Raw genomic sequence first — 13,475 nt, forward strand, 5'->3', positions numbered from 1 at the left:
TGCAAACACCAAGGGGAGGGGGAGGAGGAAGGGGCGAGGGGGCGCATGTTAGTCTGAGCAGCGCTACAATCTCGTGCACAGGCCAGAGGTGTGGGACGGGAGGGGAAGGGCGGGAGGAGGTATGACAGTATAGGACAGGATTCAAACGTTTTTTTCTGTCAAATCACACTTTCACTTTTGTCCCACAGCAAATTGCAACCCACCAGGGATAAGGAAAATGGAACCAAACTGGTTTTACTTAAATAGTGTCCAATTAATCAGTGAAGTGTTTGCTACACAGACTAGGTCAGTGACCAACTCTGGCCCAGATTTAAATTTTCGTGCAATATAGATTTAACCAATCTAGCTATGAGGTACTGTTGATTCAGTTGCAGGTGGATACTAGATACACCACCTTCCTCCATGAGGGTGTGAGAATGTTGGTGAGGGCATCAGAGGACATTGATTAAGGAGGTCAGGGAAGGAGGGTCACTGAGTCGATGTGCAATTAATAACATTTTTAAAGATGTTTTTGGAATTAATATCATAACTGCTACCAGCATTGACTGACCTGACAACAGTGATTAATGTCAGTTAGCTTTCCAGTGTGTGTGTGTGTGAGGAACACTGAGGATTGACTGAGGAGTTAAGTGAGTAGATGACATATCTAAACAAAAGAAGATACTGTATATGCACTGTACAATTAGACAGACAGTGATGTATATGTGTACAAGAGGGCCATGAACATTGCCTTGGGATGGCTATGAAAAATGTGGACTGAACAAACACACACACATACATACAAACACACAAGTTGCATGGATAAGTGTCTGACCTTTCATGTCTGCTTCCTGTGCACTGACTTCAACTAAACTCAACATTCAAAGTGAGTTTTGTTTGTTTGTGACATCTGGGCACCATTGTTCTAAATGTTTAAAAAGTTTGTATTCATTTCTTCATTGTGATTCCAAATGTCTGTCATACAAAGTCAAGTAAAGTAATACCCATGCTGAGGTTTTCATTTTTACAAACTGACAGCAAAAAGAATATGTGTTGGGTTTGTTTATTTCTGAGCTGTCACTTTGTAAAATTAATGAATTATACAAAATAAAATCAACTACAGAAGAGGAAGCTTTCTCATCCAAGGAAAGCCAATAATGCAATGTCGCCAGATAAACAGAAATTTGAACAAATTCAGTCTGAAAGAGAAAATCTGCTGCTATGCTGAGGGTAACTAAACAGGTCATTAATCAAATTGACCAGGGGCTCAGCATCAAGTGTGTGGGTGAGAGACAGAGAGTGTTAAATAAGTAAAAGGTGTATGTGATCTATGATGATACAGATTGTTTAAAGCCAACAACGCTAAGTTAGGCACTTCTGTTTAAGAAATAACTAAACCATCCTTGTATTTGGACACTTGTAAGAAGTGTGTGAATAAACTATATGGTATGTTGTCTTGACTGTTATCTGATGTTCCATGTAAACACCAGAGCTTTGCACAGTTTGTTAAACATTGGATTGTTTGATCTTGAGTTGCTTTGCTGTGCTGAAGTCAACATCTTCAAATGTCTTGTTTTGTTCAAACAGCAGCATACACAAGGCATTTAAAGGGGCTATATGTGATATATGATAACTTAAGTTTAAAATGGGTAATGCAGTCCAAATAATAGGAAGCAGTTCCCTCAAACAAAAATACAGAGGCTTAAGAGTTGCTTTGCCTTAACAGGCTTCATTAATGTAGTAGTTTGGCCAGTCCACAAAAGATTATAAAATGAAAGAAACGAGAGAGAGGAAGAGAAACATAGAGAAACAGAAATAGAGAGAGAGCAATGTGAGGGCGAGAGAGAGAGAGCAAGAGATAGTGAGAGAGAGACAGAGAGAGAGATGGACTGGCATGGCTGTAAAGTTAAAGTTCAGAGCTATAAATTAAGAGCCCTGTGTCTTGTTTCTAAAGGTCTCTTGATGAATAAATACTAGGCAGGTCACATCTACAGCACAGATGCTCTCAGTCGAGTGTGTTGAGTGACCACATGTGTCTGTAAATGTGCGGTCCAGGCTCTAATGACTTCCATCGATGAAATGTGTCTGTGTGAGTGTGTGGATACACATGCTGTTCAGTGCGTGTGTGTGCGTCCATCCTCCCCTACAACTTCAGCTGTTGGGCAAATACTGTATGTCAAAGTGTTTGCACAAAGCATTAACATTAAACTGTTATATATACTGAACCGTTGTTATATTGATATTGAAGAAAATTATATCACAATAAATAATTATTTAATTATTACACAGCCCTAGTTAAGGATAATTTGTTCAGTCCCAACTTTTACCACATAAAGCATTTGTTCTGTAATCAACAACTACAATGTGTCATCATACATCATACAAATATGTCCTTGTAATAACAATAATGCAGTATTTTATTGTGATTTTAGTAAACAAACGTGCCACAAAACTGTATTTTAACCAAAACATATGCTACCATGACATTTGTAAAATTGTGTAAAAGTGCATGGATTCCCAGTAGTTGCAGATAAAAGTTGGTTTATTTGATTTTACCAGTTAGATGGTAATAAAGCCTTGTTGGTTTAAAAAAAATAGCTTAAAATTAATAAAGACAACCTGGAGATAAATGACAAAGGCAATACAATACATTTTGTCAACTGCCTGAAAATAGTCTGTTTAATTGGGTTTCCTGGTTTAAGGGTATTTATTAAAAAAGGACTTATTTCAGCTAAAAGGGGAAGTCTTGGATTTATGATTTATGAGTAGAAAGACAACAACATCCTGTGTAACTGACTATTCTGAGGTATAATTCAGGACTGAAGACAAAAACATCTTTACACAAACAACAGATTCAGAAAGAGGCTTTTTAAAGATTATCAAAAGACATCGTATTTGTTTTAAATGCATCGCTGGTCTTGTTTTTCTTAAGCTTGTGCTCTGCGCTATTAAGACACACATGATGTTAAGTGAGGCTGTCCTGAAAATAGAGGGATCAATATAATAAAATAAAATGTTGTGCTGCCAGAGAGAGAGAGAGAGAGAGAGGGGAGGTGCAGGGAGGGAAAGGAAATCAATAAAGAACACAGTAAATATAAGTGAATGTTACTGTGGGTGGGTGTTACTGTGGCTTATTTATTTTGTTTATCTAATTGTCAGACAGTGCAACAGGAGCGATTGTCATGTAGCTGTTTGTAAAATGGCTGAGAAGAGGACGAGTGGGTGGACAGATGGAGGAGGGAGGCTAGAGGTTCTTTTCAATTGACAAAAAATACAATACAATTTTTTTAAAAGCATAAAAGAAACTCAAGAGCATACCAAGAGACAAGTCAGACAGGCAGACATGAGACCAGCAACTGACAGGAACAACACAAACAGACGAGACGGAGGACGAAGGAAGGAAGGAGGAGGAGAGGAGGAGGAATGGACAGAGGAAAGAAGGAAGCAGGCAAAGGATTTGAGGAGAGGACAGGTGATGGGGGAGTGAGGGATGCAAATGCTCCTCTAAATATACTAACCTTCAAGTCCCTGTGCACTATGTCATGTTGGTGAATGTGATGGACACTTTCTAGAATCTGATGGATACAGTGACTGTGAAGACAAAACAGAGAGGAGAAACGGGGGGGTGGGGGGTGAGAGGAGGGATGGACCATGGGGCGTATACAGTGAGGGAGTGAGGGGAGGAGAAAGAGACAAGATGCCAGGTGAACAGAGTAATGACCAGGTCAGATGAACAAGATGAAACAGGATCAGAACATTACATATTAGATAAAACAGAGAGAGAGAGAGAGAGAGAGAAGATTTGTCAAAAGAAAGGAGGACAGATGTATAGGTGGAAGAGAGAAGAGGAGAAGTAGAAGGAAGTGAGGGAAAGACTGATGAAGATTGAGGTATTGGAAGGGGAGCGAAGGAAGGGTGGATGCGGGTGGAGGAGGCAAAAATGTTTTGTTTTGCTTGTTTAAAAAAAAAACAAAAAAAAAAACCATGAGAGACAACAGCAGTTACAGCAGAACAATCTGCCAGACAAAAATCACAGCAATTCTGAGAGGAGAGGAAGTGTTTTGAAGAGCTAAAAGAGATATGAACAAAGAAAAAAAAATACTTATGTATGTGGGATGAGTTTGAATCATAGACGACTAGTGGGCTGATGCCAGTCTATTTTTCCATTACTAACAGGAAAATGCAGTGTGTGTGTGTACACTATAAAGAGATACACATTCCTACCTGACTCTGCTATGTCTCATGTCTGTTTGTGTGTGTATATGTAGTGTAGGCTTGGTGTAATGAGAGGGTATAATGTGCAGAATATGTGACTAATGGCAGGCACAAGGAGACCGGCAGGCTGCAGGATCTACACCCACACATTGTCTACTGAGTGTGAGAGAGAGAGAGAGAGAGAGAGAGAGAGAGGGAGAGAGGAAGAGATAGAGAGAGAGAGAAAGAGAGCGATATATATATATATAGAGAGAGCTTGCATCTAAAAAGAATTACACTTATACACATACAAACACACACACCTTGAAATGTGTCTCTAATCAACATCAATACACGTTTGTTGTGAAGGCCTCCCACTGATATTCAACCACAACAACACTACTTCTAATGATTCTTCACAAAAACAAAATGAGGCAAACTATCATTTGAAAGCAGCAACTATTACCCATTAAAGAAAAACTTGATCCAGATAAAATCCCATTGCGTTTCAGCGGATTACCCTACTGTAGTGACACATACACTGCATAACTGGTGGATGAAACCTACTAAAACAACCATCCATCCATTCATCTATCCATCTATCATCTTTAATGCTTATCCTTTGAGGGTTGCAGAGACATTGCAGCTGACATCGGGTGAGAAACAGGGTGAACCCTATCCATCACTTGCCCAACAAACAGGAGACAGACAACCATTCACACCTGGAGGGATTTTAAATTTGCCAATTGACCTTACTTCAATCTGCATTACTTTGGACTGGGTTAACCCTAACCTAAACTCCAAAAAGACAGAACAATATCACAGAAAAAATATGCAAAGGAAGAAAGAGAAAAACCAGGTGCAGGTAATCAAGTATATTATCTGATTTTAGGCAGCAAAGATTCAAAAAAAATTATAATTGTCCACAAATGATGCAGAGGTTCACCTGCACCTATCAGAAATAAACATTACCCTGGAATTCAGAGCCTCCTTGAGGAAATAACAAGAAACTCTTTCCACCCATTCTCAACATATCATGGGTAAACAAACATGTTTTTTATGCATCTAGTCTTAACCTGATTGTAAAGATTTGCCTGTGGTAACAAACAGAAAAGTCGTAATGTGCCTTGAGCATGAGCACTTTATGCAACAGATAAAAGTACAAGAAAAATTTAGAAATGGGAGTGCATCTCCACACACCTTCACTGTCTCACTGTCCAAAACCATTATATCATTCCAAAGGACTTGTCAAGGTCTGTGTTATGAACTCGCAAAGAGGGAGGAATAAAAGTGCAACCCTCATCACTATGGTCACAAATGGGACCTGCTCAGCATTCAGCAGTCAGGGCTCTAGAGTGCAACAAAAAGTGCAACAAAAAAAACCTTAAGAGTGCGATAGACTTTTTCTTTGGTCACAATGGTGCACCTAACATTTCCAGAGTTCCCCATACATTTAATAATGTGTGGTGACAGAATGAACACACCCATCACAAATAGATTTTTCTATTTTCTTCCAATGCGATTAAAGAACAACTTATCGTGCTCTCGACCTCTCACGTCATTATAGGTTTTCTATAAAGACGAATCACAACAGGCCAATTCAGTTTTTCTGAGGTTTTGATTCTGTAAGATTAAAAACAAGATAATCTGTTACAATTCTTCACTATAAATAACATGATTAACCATTCACTGCAGTGCATCACAGAATTTAATCTGATGCAGGTATTTTTTTATAAATATTTAACACGGGATGATGACATTATGATGCTGATAGGTACATCAAGCTTCTGTTGAGATGGTGACTATATCAGGAGGTGAAATCTGCTGCAAAAAAGCATCTAAAAGCATCTTTGAGATCTGGGGCTGGACAATACAACTCCTTGTTCAGATATCCACACAAGTTGCTGAAGAGACTCTGGTCGGTTGTGACAGAGGGTGACATGGTGTGATGCAGAGGAGTTATCTGTAGGTGCACACGAGTGTGAGTGAGTGTGAGAGTGTGAGAGTGTTAGAGAGAGAGAGGGAGAGGGAGAGAGAGAGAGAGAGAGAGAGAGAGAGAGAGAGAGAGAGAGAGAGAGACTAATTACTGTAGCTAATTAAAGTCCCACTTCTTGCTGATCTCCAAAGGGAGTGAGGGTGGAGAGAGGGGGGACTGGCCTGGATGACTGACATTCAGACGATAGGATAAAGAGCTGGATATCATTTGCAGTCTATATGTGTCTTGTGCGTGCGTATATACATGTATATGTTGTGTCTACAAAACCACAGGAGAAAAAACAAATCTGTTGCAGCTTCTCTGTCAAGATGCAGCAAAGCATAAAAATCCCGTAGATTATAGTTAGGCTGATGCCTATTGTGTGATGGCTAATGGGGATCATACTTAATTAAACTACACTTCCTGGGGTCCACAATAGCAGAGCTTTAATTTCAAGACCATAATGCGTTAACTGTTTATCCGGAAAATAATACAGATTAAAATGGACATATAATCATCCTGGGTCAAGAAAGTGAAGCCACAGCAAGTCTTTCAGAAAATTACCCTATGTTTCACTTGATTTTTAACATCAGGAAACATTTTCAATTATGGTCCCATTTAGACTCAAACTGGATAAAGCATAGTGTGGCTAAGGTTTCACCTCTAACTTATCAACCCAATGCGTTTACACACTAGCAAAAAGATGTCAAAACAACAATCACAAACCAAAGTATGATGTCACTGTGGGTTGAGATTGAGTAAAGATTGTCATTGTTCATGTGGAACTTAAATCTAAACAGCTACAACGGATATTTTAATTGACTATTCTTAATTTACAAACACATACACAACATCTCTCCGTGTTTCTCTTTTGAAGGAGAAATGTACTGACTCATTTGTGTGGGTAGATAAGAATCACTAAAACGATTTTGCATCTGCTATATTGTAGTACATGAGGCTGCCAGTCTGACCTTGGTGAAACAGTCTGAGTCATTCATCAGAATGTGCGAGTGAATAAAAGTCAGATTTATTGACAATAGTTCTCTCTGGCTGATTTAGATAAAGCTGTCACCATCACTTAACACATTTAACCAAAAGCTCTGTTTGGTGAGGGATTTCCCATCCATTGTGCAATCGTATTGTCATTGATTCAACTTGTTTTTAAGTCATGACATAAGTGCAAAAAATATAATTTTTTGCATTTCTGCCTGTGGCCATTAAACTGTACAACTCCTCCCTCTGATGATCAGACAAACTATACTCATCCTCACTTCATTGCTAACTATTTGTAAATTGTATATATTTCCAGATTCTCTACTTTATTATTGTATTATCATTATTGTTTTTTTATTTTTTATTTAATATTTTATTTCATTCCATCTTTATTTCATCTGCCTATTTTACTGTTTATGTATATCCATATATTATGCCTTGTTTCCACTGCTGTATTTCTATTTCACTTTGCACAGAGCATCTGGAACAAAAACAATTTCCCCCCAGGGATTAATAAAGTATTCCGATTCTGATTCTGATTTTTAACTCTGTATCTTTCCGTGTCTAGAAAGGGAGCAAATGCATTTGAAATAATGAAATATAATCACTGAAATGGTTTTAAAATGTCATGAGAGTGGACTGTGTTATTTAAACATCATATTTATACACCCAAGCAGTCATAATTTTCTTTTCTAGTAGAAAGGGTTTGCATTTTTGTATTAAAGAGAAGAAAAAGAGTGGTGGAGATGACCTTTTCACTAACAGACAGGTCGGCCGCCGCACCACCCATTGTTGCAGCTGCGAGGCAGTGACTGTCATTCAGTGAAACAAAGATTTTTCTGAATATTTTTTTACTGTGTATACTCTATGTTTTAGATTAATCCTAGTGGCAATATACAGTATATATTAACACACACACACACACACACACACACACACACACACACACACATACATCACTTTTGAAAACCACAAGCAAGCTATATGCAGCTGCATTTGAATTACTAAAATAAAGTGTAAAGCCCTGTGAGTGGTCATTAAGACTAGAAAATCACTAGTTACAGTCCATTTACTTTTGTAATAGGTGATGGAGCTCATTGGATTGACACAAAGCAAAGCTCTGAGCTGTTTTTAAGTGACTTAATGTGCACAATTAAAGTAGTTGAAACTTCTGCTCGGTGTTCAGGATTTTCTCTTACTATTCAATTCCATGTTTAACTACTGCTGAATGGACGAACGCCCACATTACAACTGTCATTTTCAAGTACCTCTCTCAGTCTTTTTCAAGGCTTACTGTCTGTCATCCACCCCTCACTACTCTATTATCTGTTTGACCAGTGTGAGCTCTGTGTGTGTGCGTGTGGTTTTGAGGATGAGTCAGCATGGGTGGTGGGAGTGTGATATAAAACAACATGGGAGGAGGTGGTGAAGGGGATGAAACAGATAGTAAGATAGTGTTTTTTTGTTCTGTTTTTAAACCCTATTTTTTGGTGCAAGGGAAAACACAAGAAGGGAAAAATAAAAAGGCAGCATAACAATATAGGACCAGCTGCACCAGCCACAATAACATGGATCATTTAGAACATTTGGTTTGTGACCTTTATGATTTTGTTGAAACTTTACCCTTCAGGGGAACATCACAAATAAAAACATACCTTTAAACATAATGTCAGTGAACAAAAACACTTTCTGGTTTATTAAAAGTAATACAACAAGCTGAACTTACTTTGAATTAACTACTTACTTTTACTTAAATTGGGCTTTAAGTTCAAAATAAACTCCACAACATTCAAAACCTGATTTTTAATTTGGTGTCTTGAAAGAAATTAGACAAACATACAAGTATCTCTTGTGTCAGTGTGTGAGGTAAAGTACTATGGTACTGATGTAAAGGCATACGCACTGGACAGGTGAGGAAGAGGTGTGAATGTTGTAGCATATGGCAATGAAAAGATAGGGTTAAGTCAGTGAGAAAAAGAGAAAGGAAACCAGCTTTCAGGAGAGATAAGAAAAAGAAACAGAAATGGTACAGGGGGGAAAAACAAATGTGAAGAGGTGCAAAAGTCAAGAGGAAATTAATCATAAAATCTGCTGTGAAACAAAGTGAGAAGCAGAAACAGAGGAAAAGAACGGAGAGTACAGCAGGATGTAAAAAGACAAGGGGAAGTGAGGAGGAGAGGCAAAGAGTAAAGAGAGTGAGGAAAGAAAAGCGGAACAAGAACAGAGGACACACACAGAACATTTGAAGGACAAAGAGAAAAGCACATCGACAGATACAGGAGTAAAGGTGTGCGCGCCTACCTGGCATCTGCCTCACTGTAATACTCTCTGGCCACGATGTCCTCAAACAGTTCACCTCCGGTCACCCTATGACACACACACACGCACGCACACACACACACACACACACACACACACACACACACACACACACACACACACACACACAGTTAGTTAGTTAGTTACAGATGGATGCTTGAACTGGAAGGAAGGGGGTGAGGGGGGCAATAGAAGCAACACAAGGATGCCATCTTCATATCCTGTTTTCTGCACCCTGCACCTACCCACCCTCACCCCCCATCTTCTCTTTCGCTCCCTCCCTGCCACACTGCTACCATGGAAACTAGCAGGGATTGCCGAAAGATGGATGTGGGTAACGTGGGTGGTTGGTGGAGGGGGCAAATATAGGAGAGAGACTTATGTAATTGTTTATGGAGGAAAGGAATGGGGGTTGTGGGAAGGGAGATAAAGAGAGGAGAGGAGAACTTACAAGTCAAACAGGAGGTAGTGGAAGCCCTCCTCTGATATACTGTCATGAAGACGAACTGCAAGAGAAAGATTGAACAGATTGTTTTGTATTATTACTGTTAACATGTTTCAATTTCAGTCCTTTGTCTCTTTATTGCTGGATCCCAGGTTTTGGAAAATACACCCAGCTTCTACGTGACAATTTCTGCATAATTCAGTAAAACACTGCTGCATTTTAACTAGGAGGAATTTAAAAAAAGCAAAAAGAGTGATAAAGAGGGAGAAAAAAAACAACAGGGCGTCATGATAATTATGACTAACATCATGCACTATAATGGAGGACATAATGGCAACTCTATAAATAAATAAACTACAGACATACATACATGAATAAATAAAAAGAATAAATACATACAGAATTAAATAAAATAATCATTTTATTTATTTATTCATTCATTTCAATTTTGTATTCCTTTATGGATTTATTTGCACATTTATGTCTGTGTCCTATGGTAGGAGGGTCTTTGGCTCAGATTAAAGCAGGACTGGTCACGGATGTAATTCTGTTACTGTGAATTTGATGAAGTTTAGATTTACTATTGACCCTCTTTAGGGGTTTTTTGTCACGATGAAGATGATGTCTGGGAATACCATTAAAATATTAACCAGAGAGTGTTAATCATCTTCATCATGCAGAGGTAGTCAGAAGAACCTTATCCTTCAGTGTCATGAGAACAAGAACAATGAGGGTCAATACTAATTCTAAACTAAATTCACATTAACAGGATAGCATCATCTCACATTAAAACTGCAAACATTAATTACTTACTTACAAAACAAACTTTGTGAAACTGAGACTGATGGTAAAAAAGAAGCAAGAGGTTTCCTCACCAATGTTGGGGTGTTTCAGCAGGCGACAAATTCGAGCCTCTCGCTCCAGCTTCTGGTGATCTGAGGGGCAACAGAGACAAGAAGTATGAGAGGAGGACGGTTGAGAAAATAAGGAGCAATTCCTAAAATCTGACTGAAAAAATGATTGTTTCTTCATGATCAAATACTGTAGCAACTCATCATCTATGGGTCGGTCTTTTATGATGGTCATTTTAAAAGTCTGGTTGAAAGTCAGAAGCATCCAAGATGAGACATAAATCTACCTAGTTGGACATGAAAAAAAAACATAATAAGATTGACTTGCCTCTACAGATTTTGACATGGTAATTCTTCTCTGATGGATATACAGAGAATCAGATTAAAGAAAATACATTTATTAAATGAATTTACTGGGATGAGGTTTGGGCATTAACACGGGGACAAAACATTACTAACGGATAAACAATATACTAACTGTTAAATAGTTTGAGTGCTACATCTTTCAGTAGTAGTGCTATTGAGCATACAGTAAAACAAGTTATATAATCCAATCCCAGACATGTTTTTTTAAGGTAAATTGTTCAAATTTATGAGCATTTAGTGTGATATTCATAGCTATAATGCAGCAAGTGTAGACAAACTGTTTAAATACATTCTTTTTTCTATTAAATGCAAATGATACAGACAATTTGTATAGTGCCAAATCACAACATTCAGTATCACACAGACAGAGAGGAGAAAAGTTGAAAGCTGACTGAAAAATTACTTTCTTCATGATCAAATACTGCAGCAACCCTTTTTACCAATATGCCATTTCACAAGTCGGATGGAAATCACATACATCTAAAATGAGACAATAATTAACTAAGTATAGTGCATATATAGATTTTAGTGATTTCTTAAATGAATTAAACAAGTTTAAACAAGTTTTTCGACAACAGGAGCCAGATATGGTGTCTCTTTCAATTCCTGTCAGAACTTGTGTTGCAGCATTCAGTAGGATTCAATCTAGATGTTAAAAAAAATGTATGAACTAGTTTTTCAGCAGCCCATGTTTCTAATGTTCATTATGTTTTCAGGTGAAAGTACAAATAATTTGTTTCTGAAAAATAAAGTCAACTTCTATCTACTCTACCATAAAATAACTTGATAAATCATTTTGTATGTGTCTGCTCTCAACTAGCAACATGATTAGCCCAAATCCTAACACGGGGGAGGAGGAGGACATCACTGCATGTATATACAACAACTGTAAGTGTTCACCCACACTTGTGTACTCAAGTTGTCTGAGCTTCAAAACACACACATACAGCAAGTGCAGGCACACAAAACACACACAGTCACGCTGGCAGTGAGGAGTTGACAGTGAGGTGTAAGCCCAGTAATTATAGTCTTAGAAGATGAGAGGAGCGAGGCGGAGTGGAAGAGTGCTGAAGAAGAGGGGATGAGCAGGAGGCAGGAAGGAGGAAAAGTGCAAAGGTGGTGAATGTAAGTAATGCATGGTTCTTATTTTAGCTTTAGATGCTGTTTATCAACAACCACCTGATTATCTTATGTTTATATTCTTGCCCCGACATCTTGAAGAAGTTCACTGGGTAATCACTGGGAAAGAGATATCATTAATTGGTATCGCAATGCTATTAACTGTGAAGGATCGCTTTTTAATTTTCCTCCAGCTAATTGACTTTATACCTCATTTTAAAAAATGACTAACTGGCTGCTTGTGGCATACAATTCCAGACATGTCATCCATCATAGTACAACGTCAAACAGCGGAAAAAATGTCCCGTGCACATTTCATTCTGTCAGTGGCATCTGCTAACATTACTCTTCAGTCCAGAATTGGCTCAGAATTAGTGCTGTGGTTCATCTTAGCTTAGTCTACCAGATGGCAAGACTGAGCCTTTGTTATCTACACGTCCTTTTAGGACTGTATGACTCGAGGCTCAAGAGGAAGTCAAATTGTTGGATGAGACGGTGAAAATGATCGACTTCTGTCCATAACATCAAATTAAGGAGGGAATTGATTGTCATTTTCTATTGTTCTCTTGATTGACTTTAAAGGCATAAAGCCATAAAGATTTCATTAATGTTTCAATAACGCTTTTACCACTTTTATATTACACTGTAGATCATTTTCTATCCTTGCCTTATTTTAAATCCTTTGGGGTTAGAAAACCAAATGAATTATAGAGTACTTGTCTTGGGATTTATAGCTGGAGATGACTGAACAACAGCCCCTCCTCTGTTACAAAAAAACATTGCTATTTAGGTCCTTTATCCCAACTTTATCAGGCGACTGGATCAATGGCAGATAAACCTTCAGTCAACACTGTGACAGACCGATGACCTTACAATGGCAGGTCACTCATACAAGGTTTTGTAAAGAAGATCCACTCTAAGGCACCATATCTGGTGTTCCCACAGCTGTAGCTCTCAAAAAAAGGGGAGCCTATCAGAATTATCTTTGGGTTTATACGGACAATAAAATTGGGGTAGTGGTTGGTGAAAACATAGAGAGAGACACAGAGATTGACCGCTGGAGAATGCGTCAATGTCACTACCATCGTGGAAGTAGTAATGGTGGTCAGTCACACACCAAATCCATTGTTTCTGATGCAGCAAGGTAAATAAGAAATGAGAGTAGAAAGGGGGGAAAGGGAGAGGAGGATTGGTCCTGAGGGAAATGAGAGGTGAGAAGGAGAAAAAAGACAGG

The 13,475-nt window shown here is 38.4% G+C and overlaps 1 protein-coding gene across 43 annotated transcripts in view; it reads right to left on the reverse strand.

Annotated features, from left to right (window-relative positions):
• Positions 1-13,475, reverse strand: part of camk2b1 (calcium/calmodulin-dependent protein kinase (CaM kinase) II beta 1) — a 64,984-nt gene that overhangs the window by 39,802 nt on the left and 11,707 nt on the right. For 23 of the 43 annotated variants that reach the window (XM_058635680.1, XM_058635672.1, XM_058635677.1 and 20 more), the window contains exons 3-6: positions 10,781-10,840; positions 9,912-9,966; positions 9,443-9,508; positions 3,498-3,570 (exon numbers count right to left, since the gene is read on the reverse strand). In XM_058635680.1, coding sequence (XP_058491663.1) covers positions 3,498-3,570; positions 9,443-9,508; positions 9,912-9,966; positions 10,781-10,840 — 254 coding nt within the window. Of the gene's footprint in view, positions 1-3,497; positions 3,571-9,442; positions 9,509-9,911; positions 9,967-10,780; positions 10,841-13,475 lie in introns of those variants that run through there. The other 20 variants (XM_058635699.1, XM_058635675.1, XM_058635691.1 and 17 more) reach the window with 2 other exon arrangements.

This window comes from Solea solea, chromosome 8 (assembly GCF_958295425.1).
Source record: "Solea solea chromosome 8, fSolSol10.1, whole genome shotgun sequence".
Classification (NCBI taxonomy): domain Eukaryota; kingdom Metazoa; phylum Chordata; class Actinopteri; order Pleuronectiformes; family Soleidae; genus Solea; species Solea solea.